The sequence below is a fragment of the Myxocyprinus asiaticus genome, chromosome 32, assembly GCF_019703515.2.
Source record: "Myxocyprinus asiaticus isolate MX2 ecotype Aquarium Trade chromosome 32, UBuf_Myxa_2, whole genome shotgun sequence".
NCBI lineage: Eukaryota > Metazoa > Chordata > Actinopteri > Cypriniformes > Catostomidae > Myxocyprinus > Myxocyprinus asiaticus.
Window position 1 is genome coordinate 5,117,572 of NC_059375.1, and position 15,272 is coordinate 5,132,843.

At 39.2% G+C, this 15,272-nt stretch overlaps 1 protein-coding gene across 5 annotated transcripts; it reads left to right on the forward strand.

Annotated features, from left to right (window-relative positions):
* The first annotated feature begins 209 nt into the window (after positions 1 to 209).
* Positions 210 to 14,502, forward strand: kbtbd2 (kelch repeat and BTB (POZ) domain containing 2). Of its 5 annotated transcripts, XM_051667543.1 has the most exons (5): positions 210 to 590; positions 885 to 956; positions 4,577 to 5,007; positions 9,004 to 9,169; positions 10,091 to 14,502. In XM_051667543.1, exons 3-5 carry the CDS (start codon positions 4,835 to 4,837, stop codon positions 11,645 to 11,647), a joined length of 1,896 nt encoding a protein of 631 aa, XP_051523503.1. In that variant the 5' UTR covers positions 210 to 590; positions 885 to 956; positions 4,577 to 4,834; the 3' UTR covers positions 11,648 to 14,502. The 5 variants fall into 5 exon arrangements, with proteins under 5 accessions (XP_051523503.1, XP_051523505.1, XP_051523501.1 ...); XM_051667545.1 differs by lacking the exon at positions 885 to 956; XM_051667541.1 differs by lacking the exon at positions 210 to 590 and having other exon boundaries at positions 643 to 1,343.
* Positions 14,503 to 15,272: the final 770 nt, after the last annotated feature.

Here is a 15,272-nt window from a genome sequence, read left to right on the forward strand (position 1 = left end):
GGCCGCATGTCTGGAAATGTTCAACATGCTTTACACTAAACAGTCCTTTTGGAGTAAACTATGTGTGAAGATTACTACGATAAAATTGCTGTTTTATAAGGGAAGTCACGGACGATTTTGCGACAGGTTTACGGCAGTTTACGGCACTCCCTAATCGTTTGTATGGTATTCGCAAACGGTGAGTTACTGTCGTAACATGCTAGTTGACCGTTACGCTCTCTCCTATGCGCGGAGGTTGTTAGTATAGAACATCTCTGCTTCAAGCTTAGCAAAACACATCGGTTGCGTCCGAAAACGGGAAAATGCTACATTGGAAGGCTGTATACGGATAGGATGAAAATAATGTGATTTTCAAACTGTCCTCAGACCAGTTTCCTTAAGAGTTCCATGGGTCCATCCATTCATTCAAAAACGCTGTTGGTTGAGCCATTAACTCATAACGCAGCAGGCCAGCAGCCTATGTTTTTGGATGCAGCCATCGTAAGTTCGTAACGCTGTGGTACACTGGCGAGAGACTAGAGGCCGTTCTTTTTGAATGGATGTTAATGGAGGAGATGCTTCATTGAGGATACGCTGAATAAACTGTTTTTGTAAGGAAACAGCTAATCACTTATTTAAATTAACACATGTCCGCTAATCTTCAACATGTTTTACACATCATTATAGTGAACTATGTGTGGAGATTATTACGATAAATAAGTCAGTAAATTTTGCGACAAGTTGGTGTCAGTTTACGGCTCTCTCCCATTTATTTGTATGGTATACGCAAATGGTGATTTACGGTCGTAACACGCTAGTTGACTTGTACGCTCTCTACAACGGTACAGCCGCGGAAGTTGGCGTATAAATTATTAAAAAATCTCTGGTGTGTCTGCCCTCTTCAGTTCCCGAGCGAAGACTTCCGGAGCTCACGCGCTAAGTGCAGGTCCTGAGAAGCCACATCACCGTGAAATACAGTGCGTAAATGATTTTTTTTTTATCATTGCATGATCGGTCTGCTCAGGTAAATGAACCTCGATGTGTTAGATTGTAGATAAATGTTGCTGCTTGTGTCAAATAAGCAGCATTAGCTTTTGTCAGATCAAATCCACACATATTTAGATGCAGACCGACACACATCAGCGCTGATCGAGATATAACACGCGGTTGAGTTTAATTTACACACTTAAATCATGATTAGAGCATGCAGCTGTTTGAGCTGGACACAGACCGCATCAGACTGTGAGTCAGGCCAGGCCAAACGCTGTTAGCAGCGGCTGTCTGTCACTGAGCCTCGCCTTTGTGTGTTTGCATCCAGCAAAAAGACATCGGCGGCGGCCGGAGCTCCGCGCTGCGCACTGGAGGTAAGGTCACCTCGAGCAGGCCTGTGTGTGTGGGTATGATCCTATGAACATCACCTCTGCATGAAAAGAGTCCGAAGGGGGTTAAACTGTTCACTGAAGCTAAAACATGGCATACTGGAGTACCACAGTAGTCTAAGATACTATAGTTTAGTTGAAGTACATCGATATTATGCTGCCTGAATTAAACACACGTTTTGTATAAGTAGAGATCAAGGCAAGCGAGTAAAATAAGTTATTTTTTTATACAGTTAAATATAGTTTAATATGTGGTTAAGTTTCATCTATGGCGACATTATCCCTGTAATGAGCTTTCACCGGAAACCTCTGCTGCACCGCCAATTTACAAACGTCATAAGTAATATTACATCTTTTTGATCCGATACCAAGTATTATCAAGGCCAATATAGCCAATACCGATACTAGGGTGACCAGATGACGAGGACAAAAAAATCGGGACTAAATAAATATTGATATCAACATTTAGTCCGATTGCCTGTACCATGAAGCCGGTTTTAGTTTAGTTTGCCTCAACCCCAAGTTTTAGGTACCATGAAAGTTGGATGGCTTTTAGCGGTGTTCATCGCCATAGCAACTTACACTACACGGCTGACTTGCTCCGTAGCAGGTTTCGTTCTGGAGTACAGATCGCTAACAGATGCTGAACCAATCAGCTGTGAGTAAAATGACATCTCTGACGCAATCAAGTCACTCCCCGTGTCTCTTACAGCACACTTTACAGCCAAAACCTTAGAAATCCACAAAATCGACTCCTCGTGATAAATTATTTATGTGATAATCTAAATGTAGATTTTCAATAGATAGTGTTGTATTTCATTTAAAATGTAATTGCTTTTCATTTACCCTTTTTAGCCATAGCAAAAAATATCTTTGAAAATATAAACATAATATATTAGGCTATCTATAAAACAGCCAGTAAGATGGATTAATATGATACCTGCAAAAAAAAAAAAAGATTCGTTTTAAAATCTTAAAAGCTCAAGATTGTTATGGAAAGGGAAAATGCCACCCAAACCCCTTCTTTTTTTCAAGGACTTGAGATGAACATGCAGTATTTTACTTGAAGTTATAATAATATAAGCAGTACACAAAATATGTCTTTATAAAAACAAATACGTCTTATTATTGCATGCCAATTTTTTGTAATCTGTTTCAAAGCTGTTATTCTGATTACCCTAAATATATTTTATACAGTTTTATTTCTTAAGGACAATGGCATTTTACCCAAAATAAGGTTTTCTGGATGTATTTCTATTGTGCAGTTCAATATTAAATTAACCTGTCTAATCACTTCATTCCAATAAGTTGTCAATTTAGAGCACTCATATAGAATTTGACTGTAATGAGCCTTTTTTTCTCTCCAACAATCCCCTTTTACCATGCTATTGTATTTACTTTGAATAACAGGTGTTATAAAAAAAAAATCTCATTTGTATCTTCCAAGCATATTCCCTCCAAACACGGGATTGAGTGGTATGGGATGTATTAGATGATATTTCTTCCCAGTCTTGCTGACTCATTTTTATTTTTAATTCATCCTCCCGCCTACACTGGTGGCCAAAAGTTTGGAATAATGTACAGATTTTGCTTTTATGGAAAGAAATTGGTACTTTTATTCACCAAAGTGGCATTCAACTGATCACAATGTATAGTCAGGACATTAATAATGTGAATATTACATTTTGAAAAAAAATGTGCAGCAATGACAGCTTTGCAGATCCTTGGCATTCTAGCTGTCAGTTTGTCCAGATACTCAGATGACATTTCACCCCACGCTTGCTGTAGCACTTGCCATAGATGTGACTGTCTTGTCTGGGCACTTCATGCTGAACTCTTGAGCAGTGTAAATGCATTTAAATTTTTTATATTCGCATGTGGTTGCTTGCTGCAAACATCACTCATTCATGTGTACGAGCACGTAATCTAATCTTAAAGTCAGGATCAAAGCCTGAGTTGACAGAGAAAGTTGATGAGCTGCATCATGGTACCAGTTTAGACTAATTGGATTGGTTTGAATTTGTCAACCTGAAACCAATCCTGAAACCCTGAGTTCGTTCAGCGAACTTCATGGTAGAACTGTAAAGGCTATACATATGTTGGTTAGAATAAACAAAATAAAAGAAAGAAACTACTACATTAATGAATTACTCTAAATTAGGTCATGATACATGCTACTATTACATAAGAAAATGTAACTGACATCACTTGGCTTGTTCTAGGGTGTGTGAATTCTGCAATTTGTTTAACTTCACCTATAATGAGCGACAATACTGACATAACACCCAATCCTCAACGTCACTTTGTTCACTCTTAAAGGAGTACAAAAACCTTTGTAATGTTTATGTATGGTGCCACAGTTTGGACTTGTTTGCCTTGTCCTACCCACGGCTTCAGTAAATGTTATATCACCCTCTTGTGGTCTCAACGCTGTTATGCCAGATTTCAGTAAACAGAATGCCAAATGACTGAATTGGGAAGCACGCTAATTAGGATTCTTTAAATGTCGGTTAATGTTAATATATTGATGCCCCAAAAACACATCAATAAAATAACTTGACAATTAATAATCAATATATCGATATTTTAAGACATGCCTACTGGCCACAAATCTTGTTTGAGGTTGTGTTCATGGTTAATAGTCTATGGATATATAAAATAAATTTTTTGTTTTTAGCTATCACTTACATGCAACACAGAATACAATAGGCTATTTACAGTAATTGGGTCATTGAGAGTTGACCCAGTTGCAGGCATTGTTGCGCTTGTGCTATATAGTGCCCAGATCGCAAAAGCTTGTTGGTTGCCACGTACTGTGTAAAACTCCTTAAGAATCAAAACATTCAATTGCTTCTTGATAATTTCACATGCGAAGACTAGCCTTCTATTAGGTAAGCCTGTTTTATATAGTGTCTGCGGGGCGGAGAGACGCGCATCCGTGTAGGTTTAATGGCAAGCTCACGCTGAGCCTTGACTGATGTTAAAACAGAGCTGTTGTTTACTCTCTTCGGTAAATAGTTCTCTTCTGTTTGTTTTTTTTCCTGTGTCAAAAATGGTTTTCGATGGTGACTGACATATACCGTCATCCACATGCTTGAAGTTTGGTAATTACATAATTGCATTTAATTAATATATAACAATTACTTCATTAGTCAAAAGATAAAGGAATATTTGATTCCTCATTACATGATACCTTTAATGTGTCATTTGTTTTACAGACACTTGACTGCAGGTGTTCTGATGTAGAAATTTCTACCTCACACTGCCCCCTACATCAATCCCAGAATCCTCTGCTGCAGCTAAACACTGGATTGCAGCTGTGACGTCCCGCTGCTCCCAAAGATCAGGGACGTCCACACTTACAGGATCTCCACCTCACTCGGCTGTCTCTGTGGGTTTACCTAACTTCCTGTTTGCGTGTGGTTCACCGGCACGCTGACTTTTAGAAGCTGGGCGGAAACTCATGGGATACGAACATGTCAGAAGTTGGAGAGCGTCGGCCAGTCAACACGGACTACGCCGTTTCCGTGCTGGAGCAACTCAAGTTCTTTTACGAGCAAAAGTTGTTGACTGACATCACTCTGCTGGTAGAGGACAATGAGTTCCCTTGCCATAAGATGGTGCTGGCCACCTGCAGCTCGTACTTCAGGTGGGTTTGTGGGAAAATTAAGGATTTAATCTTTTGTTTCATTTTGTCATGGAGTCTTTCTCTCTCCATCTACCTCAATATCACTCACAAAAAGCTAAATCTCCATCCTCATTTCCTCCAATTGTGATTCAGACTAATACAAGTATATCCAATCATTCAGGGAGATATTTTGGTCTATTTCTCAGATAATGGTCACTTGCAAGTAGGGGTGGGAGAAAAAAATAGGTGCTCCGATGCATCGTGATTTTTTTCTTCCAACGATTCTGGATCGACTCAAAAATTCTGAATAGATTCTGAGATCAGTTTAAAACGCAGCTGCGCAGTGCTGTTATGTGCACGCCAGAGACAGACCCAGTAACACGTGCATATACTAAAGCCAAGCGCACACTACACTAGGTGTATCAACCACACCATTCGTCTCCTAAACTACAATCCCGAAATTAATTCACAAACACACACACATAGCAACGGGAGAGTTTATTCGTGATTACAAGATATAAAACAACATGAAAGACGATCTCACGCCCGTTATTTTACTGATTGGCACAGAACTGAAAAAAGCTGAAAATAATGATGAGACAGTGGTTCAGGAGATGTAGGTGATTTGTTTTTATTTTCAAATTATATTTTGTCTGCTGCTTCCCAATGTTTTTCACTCCTTGAGCTCTCTAATTCTTGGCTGTTGCTCAATGCCGGTCTCTCGCTCATTGGCACGAGTGCTCACACCTAACAACTCATCAGACAAATTTCATACAGGTGATACTTCTGTCAGAGCTAACAGATGGAACAGTGCATACGAAATGTTTGATAGATTTTTTGTAAAATAATAATCCCGCAATTTGTGCCGCTTAACGATCACCTGTGGTGAGAAAAGAAGCTGACATCTGCACTTTCACAGAAGCTGACATCTCATGTACTCAACCTGGACCAGCAACCTCTAGGTATAGTTAAAATAAAAAAATGAATAGGCTTGAGAGAGATTTATTCTAATAATTTAGTACTATTAAAAATGATTAACAATGCTTTAAATTTGGGGCCTGGGTAGCTCAGCGAGTATTGACGCTGACTACCACCCCTGGAGTTGCGAGTTCGCATCCAGAGTGTGCTGAGTGACTCCAGCCAGGTCTCCTAAGCAACCAAATTGGCCTGATTGCTAGGGAGGGTAGAGTGACATGGGGTAATCTCCTCGTGGTCGCAATTAGCGGTTCTCGCTCTCAATGGGGCGTGTGGTAAATTGTGCATGGATCGCGGAGAGTAGCATGAGCCTCCACATGCTGTGAGCCTCGTGGTGTCATGCACAATGAGCCATGTGATAAAATGCGTGGATTGACTTGTCCTCCGCCACCCGGATTGAGGTGAGTAACCGCGCCACCACGAGAACCTGCTAAGTAGTGGGAATTGGGCATTACAAATTGGGGAGAGAATGGGATAATTTTCTTTTATTTATTTTTTTTATAAAACAGTGCTTTAAATTAGTGCTGTCAATTACATTTTTTATTTGTGATTAATCGTAGATTATATTTATTTTCTTGTCAGAATGTATTTATTTCCATTTTAGGAAAGAAAACAATATTTAGCAATATAATGCTTTATTAACATTTTCCAAACAAATAAACATAGAAATGCACTACAATAGAACAAATTCAAGTAACATTAACGTTTCCCAAAATCTAAGTGGGAGTTTGACTAATTAAAGGAACTAGTCCCCACATAGGTTGCATATTCATTGCAATGGGCATTAAATCTCTTAAACTCTCATCCTCCACAATATTAATCTGCCGGTAGACTGTGGCTGTCTGCTTTCCTACAACAATCGTAAAGCTGCGTTCATGATTCATGATTTTGACATCAAATAAGACTAAGAGCTCCTTTCTCCATCATTTTATAACTGACAGGGAAGCGCTGTCAGAGATTCTTTTATTTACTGAGATCCACGGCTCTATCATAGGAGAGAGCATAACAGACAACTAGTGTGTTAAGACAGTACCGCCCATAGAATGTCTATGGAACTGCGCAATATGTTAAGCTTGTAGGCTCCCCTTGGTAGAAGGGCTCTGGCGTGTGTGTGTGTTTTGAAGTGTGTGTCAGTGTAAGGACTCTGAGCAGACACATTAAAGGTTCCACCCTTCACACCAGTGTTTATGCTGTATTTACGGTAAATGTGTTAGATGCAATTAAGAAAAATGAACGTTAAACTTTAATTAATCGCATACGTTAATGCGTTAATTCTGACACCCCTAATAGGCATTCTTCTGGACTGAATATGGACCAATCTTCACAAATTATTTGCTAAATTTTTGCTTTTCATAACTGTTATTAGTGTTGTCAAAAGTACCAGTTCTTCAGTACCAAGTCGATACTAAACTAAAAAAGATGTAATGGTACCAGTGTTTCTGTAGTACCAAACACCGACTCAATCCGGTACCAGCATGCAGTGTGACTGACAGTTTTACTCCTTTTACACTGAAATTGACAATCAAATTAAAATCGTGACATGTCCTAGTGTTATTTATTAAACCGCTTAAGGCTGCAGTCTTACTGTGGAAGAGCTGCGTACATTAAATCCGACCGCTCATCCACTATAAACTCCACAGATATTGAGAAACATTCACGTTGTATCGGATGAAAGAGCATAACTTATCCATTGTGAACTATGCAGCACATGTAAAATATATATTTATATAATTAAAATCACAGCATTTGCACTTTAATGTCAACTCAGCTATATTTAGATTGCATTTAAAGCAACAGAGTTGACCAAAGTGCTTCACAGTTATAAAATTTAAAACACATTTCAAAATGACTACATACACAAACACCAGTAATCTAATATAAACACTCCAAACTGTGTCCTACATTTCATTTGTCAGACTCAAATGACATTGTCAACAGATGAAATTTCAGACGTGACTTAAGACTTTAATGATCACTCTGCGCTGTGATGAGAACTGTTTATATGGACAAGTGAAGCATCAGGCAAAAAACACGTCATAATAAAAGCACAATTCAAAATAAAATCTGGATGCCTGAAATTGAAGAAATTGAATAAAAATATATACTGTATAGTAAATTGTAATATTCACTGCAATAATAATATAATTATTAATCAAAATATCGCAAGCAAGACAGCTGTTGAATAAAAGTTTGGCAAAAAAAAAATGCAATGACGTTGAAAAGTTCTATTTTCACTTGTTAAAAGTTTTAAGAATTTATTGATTAGACACCATTTTGATGATGAAATTAAACTTTAAAAAATGTTCTGGAAAACAATAATTAAAATAATGATAAAATAATTAAAAATATCTAAACTGGTGTGTTCAGTAGCACATATTAGCATACTTATGCTAATATCAAATTGGTATAGAGAACCATGAAATTTCACTGGTATCAGTACTGACTACTGAAATTTTGGTACCGTGACAACACTAACGGTTACTAATTTATGCTCTGAAGACATGGCAATTAAATTCCATGCCTGGATGGCCACATCCTACAACACTTACTTATAACCCTGCTCTTACACACTTGCCTGTAATTTTCAGGTAATCCTGAAGACATTGATTAGCTGGTTCTGCTGTTTTAATCGGTTAGCACGCTGTAATTAATGGTTAATTAACCAACAAAACTTCTGTGAAGGTAGCACCTTGCAAATGTGAGTTAAATCTTTTACCATCATCCTACGCTGTGTGAATATGCACATTATTTGAGAGATAAGTGTTGGACTGAAGTTGCCCAATGTGCTGAAGCTAGTGACAACACATCACATGCGTTTGAAACGTCACTTCTGTCAGCTGAAAAATGCTGAATGCTTCAGTGTAGTTTAAAATTTTAGTATTCGTACGAGTGCATAACATAGTGTAATTTTAGACACAGCTCAGCTTTGACCCATGGACAAATGACCATGAACTGATAGCTTTGACCATGGACAAATGACACTTGCACTTTGCAAATACATAAGTTTACTTGATTTGATCACTGTTTTTTGTGTTCTTGTAGAGCCATGTTTATGAGCGGCCTCAGTGAGAGCAAACAGACACATGTTCACCTGAGAAATGTTGACCCTGTAACGCTCCAGACCATCATAACCTACGCTTACACTGGCAACCTGCTCATCAATGACAGCACTGTGGAGCCGCTCTATGAGACGGCCTGTTTCCTTCAGGTTGGGAAAGTGTATACTCTTCTCATTTTCACAGATTAACATTAAAGTAATAGTTTACCGGGGATGTGTCTGTCCATAAAACCACTCTGATTATGTCACTCATTAGCATTACATGAAATTTTTGCAGACTTTAAGCAGAACAATCCTGCACTTTTAGGGTTCTAAAAAACTTGTTTTAAGCCATAGTGTATTATTGGGGATCCAAATAGAGCAACTGCTGGAACCATGGTGTATTTGTTCTGAGGATGCTTTCTGGACACTATGAACATTCTGGAAAACCAATTTCTTTCCTAAATTGTTCACAACTGTTCATCCCATTGGCATAAAATATGGTGTACATCATCTAGAGATGGTCCTGAAGAAAGCTTGTTAAAAGATTTTTGTTTGTCAGTCCATTTGGTAGATACAAGCTAATACATTAATACATTTTCTTGCATGACCCACAATGACTACATAACCTGTATACTGTATTTTTTCCACACAAGGTCCAAACTTAACAAAACTTTGTAGACATGTACATCAGGAGGATTAAAACCTTTTTTTTCCCCACCAAATTTCAGAACGGGTGCTCTTAACTAAGACACTCATTATCCATTTGAGAAAGTTGAATTTCGGTGTGCTTTTCTTTGGTACAGACAAATGAAAAAAATTGTCATCAGCAAATAATTTCAGTACTGAACGGCTGATCATCTTGTGATTTGGGACATGTACATGATGTTTTAAAAGCATTGTGAACCATATTTTATGAAAATTGGCCACAAGGAACTTTTACCCTTTTTGTTATCCCTACTATATCAAACCACCATTTACTTATACTATAATATACTATAATTTTTTTCCCAAGAGTTTTTAGAGAATCATAGTATTTATCATACTGTTGTTTGTTTTCTAATTGGTTCATACCTGTATTCTCATCCTCAGGTGGAAGATGTTTTACTGCAGTGTCGGGATTACTTGGTCAAGAAAATCACTGCTGAAAATTGTGTCCGCATGCTAAGCATCGGTGACCTGTTCAGCTGCACTGAGCTGAAGCAAAGTGCGAAGCGCATGGTGGAGCACAAATTCCCTGTTGTCTACCGTCAGGAGGCCTTTCTGCAGCTCTCACATGAGCTATTGCTGGATCTCCTGAGCAGCGATAATCTCAATGTTGAGAAAGAGGAGACGGTACGTGAGGCGGCCATGCTGTGGCTGGAATACAACATGGAAGCACGTTCTCAGTATCTCTCCTCAGTCCTAAGCCAGATTCGAATTGACGCACTCTCTGAGGTGACCCAACGTGCCTGGTTCCAAGGTCTTCCACCAAATGACAAGTCTGTGGTCGTGCAGGGCCTGTATAAATCTATGCCAAAGTTCTTTAAGCCCAGACTGGGCATGACCAAGGAAGAAATGCTGATTTTCGTAGAGACTGAACCACCAGCTGAAAGCCACCCATTCATGATTGGTCCACGTCATGCGGTCGTCTGTTATAGCCCACAAGCGGAGAAGGTCTATAAACTGAGTAGCCCGCCTGGAGACTTGCAGAAGGTTGGTACACTGGTCACCCCAGACAACGACGTGTTCATTGCCGGTGGACAGATACCATTGAAAAGCACTCTGGCTAGTCACGGCAGCAAGAGTGGCAAGCTGCAGGCAGCCTACTGCTCTGTGGACAGTTTCTACTGGTTGGATGCTCAGCAGAATGCCTGGGTTGCCAAAACACCAATGCTGTGCGCACGCACTAAGCCGTCACTAGTGTACTGTCAGGGTTTTATCTACGCTATTGGTGGTGATAACGTGGGTGGTGAATTGAATAAGCGCACAGTGGAGCGATACGATTGCGAGCAAGACGAATGGAGCATGGCCAGCCCTCTTCCCTGCGCCTGGAGTTGGAGCACGGCGGTAATGGCTCGCGACTGCATCTATGTCATGACTCACGACCTCATGTACTGTTACTTCCCTCGAGCGGACACTTGGGTGGAAATGGCCATGCGACAGACAAGTCGATGCTTTGCTTCTGCGGCTGCATTAGGAGAGCACATCTTTTACATTGGTGGTCTGCACGTGGTGGGCAACTCGGGCTTGCGTCTACCAACTAGCACCATCGATGGCTCTTCCGTTACGGTGGAAATATACGACGTCAACAAAAACGAATGGCGTCTGGCTGCCAACATCCCAGCCAAGCGGTACTCGGACCCCTGCGTGCGTGCGGTGGTGCTACTGAACACGCTGTGCATTTTTATACGTGAGACTCACTTAAACGAGCGGGCAAAATATGCTCTGTATCAGTACGACCTGGAGCTCGATCGCTGGTGCTTGAGGCAACCTGTGTCAGAGCGCGTGCTCTGGGACCTTGGTAAAGATTTCCGTTGCGCCGTGGGTAAACTATACCCATCCTGCCTTGAGGAATCTCCCTGGAAGCCGCCCACCTACCTCTTCTCCCCTGAAGGAGCCGAGGAGTTTGAGGTGGATGAGGACATGGTGTCGCTGCCTCGCCTATAGTGAACACCATCTAGTTGGAAACAAACCTGTAATTTATCCACTGTTCTGGAATAATGCTCTTATATTTAATGGGACTTTGAAGTGTGAGTAAAGATGAATGATGGACTTTCTTTTTTTCCCCCTCAATAACTAGTATGTTCTTGGAGATCGGACATTTAATTGGAGTCTAAAACGTTAAATTTGAAAAGGCTGAAATGTAATTTCTTCAGCACGCCACTACACATGCAGTTTTGATTCTTCTGATGTCATAGTGAGTTGTTTGCCCAAGGGCATATCTATTTCTCCAAAATAATGGGTAGTCACTACATTTTTTTATTTTATTTTATATATATATATTTTTTTATTTTTTTTTTTTTATTTCTGTGATCATTAAAAGTTTGGCATTCTTTTTAACAATTTGCTGTAAACATTTGAAAATGCGATAATTTCAATTAAACCAACTTCAGTTGATAATGGCAACTGTACAAACCCTCATCATTTCTCTCCATTCTGTTCATGTTCCTCTTCTAGAAATAAAGTATTCATCTACATGTCAGCTGTATATGGGAGGGTCAAAGGTCAGTGAGTTTTGTACTAGGTGTCATTTGACATTCGGCTTGACCGCTGGTTCGGTGACTTGCTTGAATGTTGTTATACATACCTCTGTATCCTCAGTTACTTCACATACTCTTATTGGTTTATCTGATGACCATCTGGCATCATTTGACCCTCAGAAGATCAGGCCTCACATTCACAACCACAAACACCCTATGGATGCCTTAAGATGATTTACAGCCTGGATTCCTAGTTTATTTACCACTGTCTTGTGGTCATGATTTTTAAATGTTTGTTTTGTTTAAAGCTGCTTCTGTACTTTTGGGTGTTTAGACCTATTCTTCAAGCCGTGGTTCATTTGTAAAGGCCCCGATATACTTCCTATGAAATCGAAGAATGAACAGGTGTGAACAAAATCACAAAAAAAGGTGTTCTTGTGTTTGTTTCGGTGGTTCGTAATAGCTCGCCTGGGCAAACTTTCAGAAAACGTGTTACCGGTTGCTAAACACCTTACTGTCATTGGTCCACATCAACAGTAGGTGTGAACTGGAGCTCCACCTACCTTGAGGCCCATAGATAATTCTGTTGATATTGTTCAGTCAGTCAAGATCAGTCAACATGCACACACCAGTGTACAATTATTAGCAAGCTGGTGCAAATTTAGCTACATCTGTACGATCGTTCGCATAGAGACATTTTCCAAGAACTTTTTGTTTTTGTTTAATTGGTCTACAAAAGGACTCAAATACTCTCAAGTGCCCATTCATCATGTATCATCTGCAGCGAAAGCCATTCACACATCTGCCCAAAGTAAGATATGCCTCTCTTATTCTTTTATCTGTATTTTACCCATTAAGACTCTTTTATACACCCATCTTTGCAGTAGTATCAGTGTCATCATAAATTACAATAACAGAGTGTAATTGGCGCATATTACGGCCGTGTATAGCATGTTAGCTCAATAGCTCCATGAATTCAGAATTTAAACAAGACAAATTAAGCGTTATCTACTGTGTGTGTGTAATATATATATATATATGAGAGAGAGAGAGAGAGAGAGAGAGATTACTTTAAATCATTATCAAGTTGTTAAAACAGCTTCTGTTACTGATCTCATATAAATTCTACTCATAGAATGAGGCATAAAGTCATTGATAACACATTTTAATGTCATATTGATGTCTTGAGCATCCTCTTATTTAAATGTACAGTTTAGTCTTAGGTCAGTTAGGATCACTATTTTAAGAATGTGATAAGTCAGAAGTTTACATACACTTTGTTAGTATTTGGTAGCATTGCCTTTGTTTTTCCTTGCTGAGCAGCCTTTCAGGTTATAGGACTCATTTTACTGTGGATATAGATACTAGTCTACCTGTTTCCTCCAGCATCTTCACAATGTCCTTTGCAGTTGTTCTGGGATTGATTTGCACTTTTTGCACCAAACTACATTCATCCCTAGGAGACCGAATGCATCTCCTTCCTGATCGGTATGATGGCTGCGTGGTCCCATGGTGTTTATACTCGCGTACTATTGTTTGTACAGATGAATGTGGTAACTTCAGGCATTTGGAAATTGTTCCCAAGGATGAACCAGACTTTTTTTTTCTGAGGTCTTGGCTGATTTTCCCATGATGTCAAACAAAGAGGCACTGAGTCTGAATGGAGGCAATCCACAGGTACATCTCCAATTGACTCCAATTAGCCAGTTAACCTGTCAGAAGCTAATTGCCTAAAGGCTTGACATTTTCTGGAATTTTCCAAGCTGCTTAAAGGCACAGTTAACTTCTGACCCACTGGAATTGTGATATATTCAATTAAAAGTGAAACATTCTGTCTGCAAACAATTGTTGGAAAAATTACTAAACGACTTGCCAAAACTATAGTTTGCCAATATGAAATCTGTGGAGTCATTAAAAAAAAGGTTTTAATGACTTCAACCTAAGTGTATGTAAACTTCTGACTTAAACTGTATCTCTAAACGCCTCCCACCATGGTGCGGTGTGTGTCTGAATGTTCGCAAACAGTATACCGTTGCTCGGCTGTTTCGAACTTCTTTTACGCCTGAACGAAGAACGCAGAAGAACTTTTCTGGAAGTAAATTGGGGCCTCAAAGGATGATCTTGATTGGTTTGTTTCTCAAGATGGGCATCACTCTCATCTGCGAGTTTGTTTAGGTTTGTTCTTCTCTACGGCACAAGTACTTTTGTTTTCCATCAAGTGTTACTTTGGTTTGTTTTAAAACTGTTATGCTTGGATCCTGAAAGTGTGAAACTGAATTGAAACAGGTTAAAGTTAATAAAACAAGCTACACTATTAATCGAGTCAACATGAATCTTTGAGGTGCCCTGAACGTTTTACTGCCCTTGTAAAAACCTCTGATCTGAGATGACTGATTATTGATGATGATGATCATGATTAGTAGTAGTTGTATTTTATTTCTGCTGTTGTTGTGTAATGATGTGTACAAAGTGGTTCCTTTCTGCCAGATCATACTCTCACTTACCTTTTTGGTTTTTTATTTATTTTGTATTGTTATTTTACATAATTTTTGATGTAATTGTTGCTTGGGTCATTTAAATGTGGGTGGCACTGGGACAGTTGCTGTGGTGATTAACCCAGCTACACAAATCGTCCCCAAGTATAGCTACCTTCTGACAGCAATATTTTGGATGAAGAGTCATTTATTATTTTTAAAAGAAAGAAACCAACAAAGTAGTCAGACATTTTTTTTTTTTTTAAATGTATAACTTTTCAAAAACTCTGCATGGCAACACTGAAAATGTGATGCATACTTGCATTGTGTTATGACTTGCATTTTGATACTTTTCGGAACACCAGAAAGCATGAAATCGAGCTTCTGTAGCTAGAAGCATTTGTGGTCACGTTCTTGCATAGAGGCTGTTTCAGGCCTTATGGTTTACCGACAACAAAAATGTTTGCATGAACATATGAACGTAAGTTCTGAGCCAATGTGCCCTAATTTTCTGTGGTGATTGGTGTATCCCAGTGTGTAAGCAACAGACTAATAGGAAATAAGTAAATTATTTATAAAGTCATTTTGATGGCTGCACAAATTGATCAAAGAAAAATG

Bases quoted from the DNA above. Each gene is read 5' to 3' on its own strand.
- kbtbd2 (XM_051667543.1), top strand. From the start codon at position 4,835: ATGTCAGAAGTTGGAGAGCGTCGGCCAGTCAACACGGACTACGCCGTT. The intron at 5,008-9,003 runs GTGGGTTTGTGG...GTGTTCTTGTAG, and splicing joins ACCTGCAGCTCGTACTTCAG to AGCCATGTTTATGAGCGGCC. The intron at 9,170-10,090 runs GTTGGGAAAGTG...TCTCATCCTCAG, and splicing joins AGACGGCCTGTTTCCTTCAG to GTGGAAGATGTTTTACTGCA.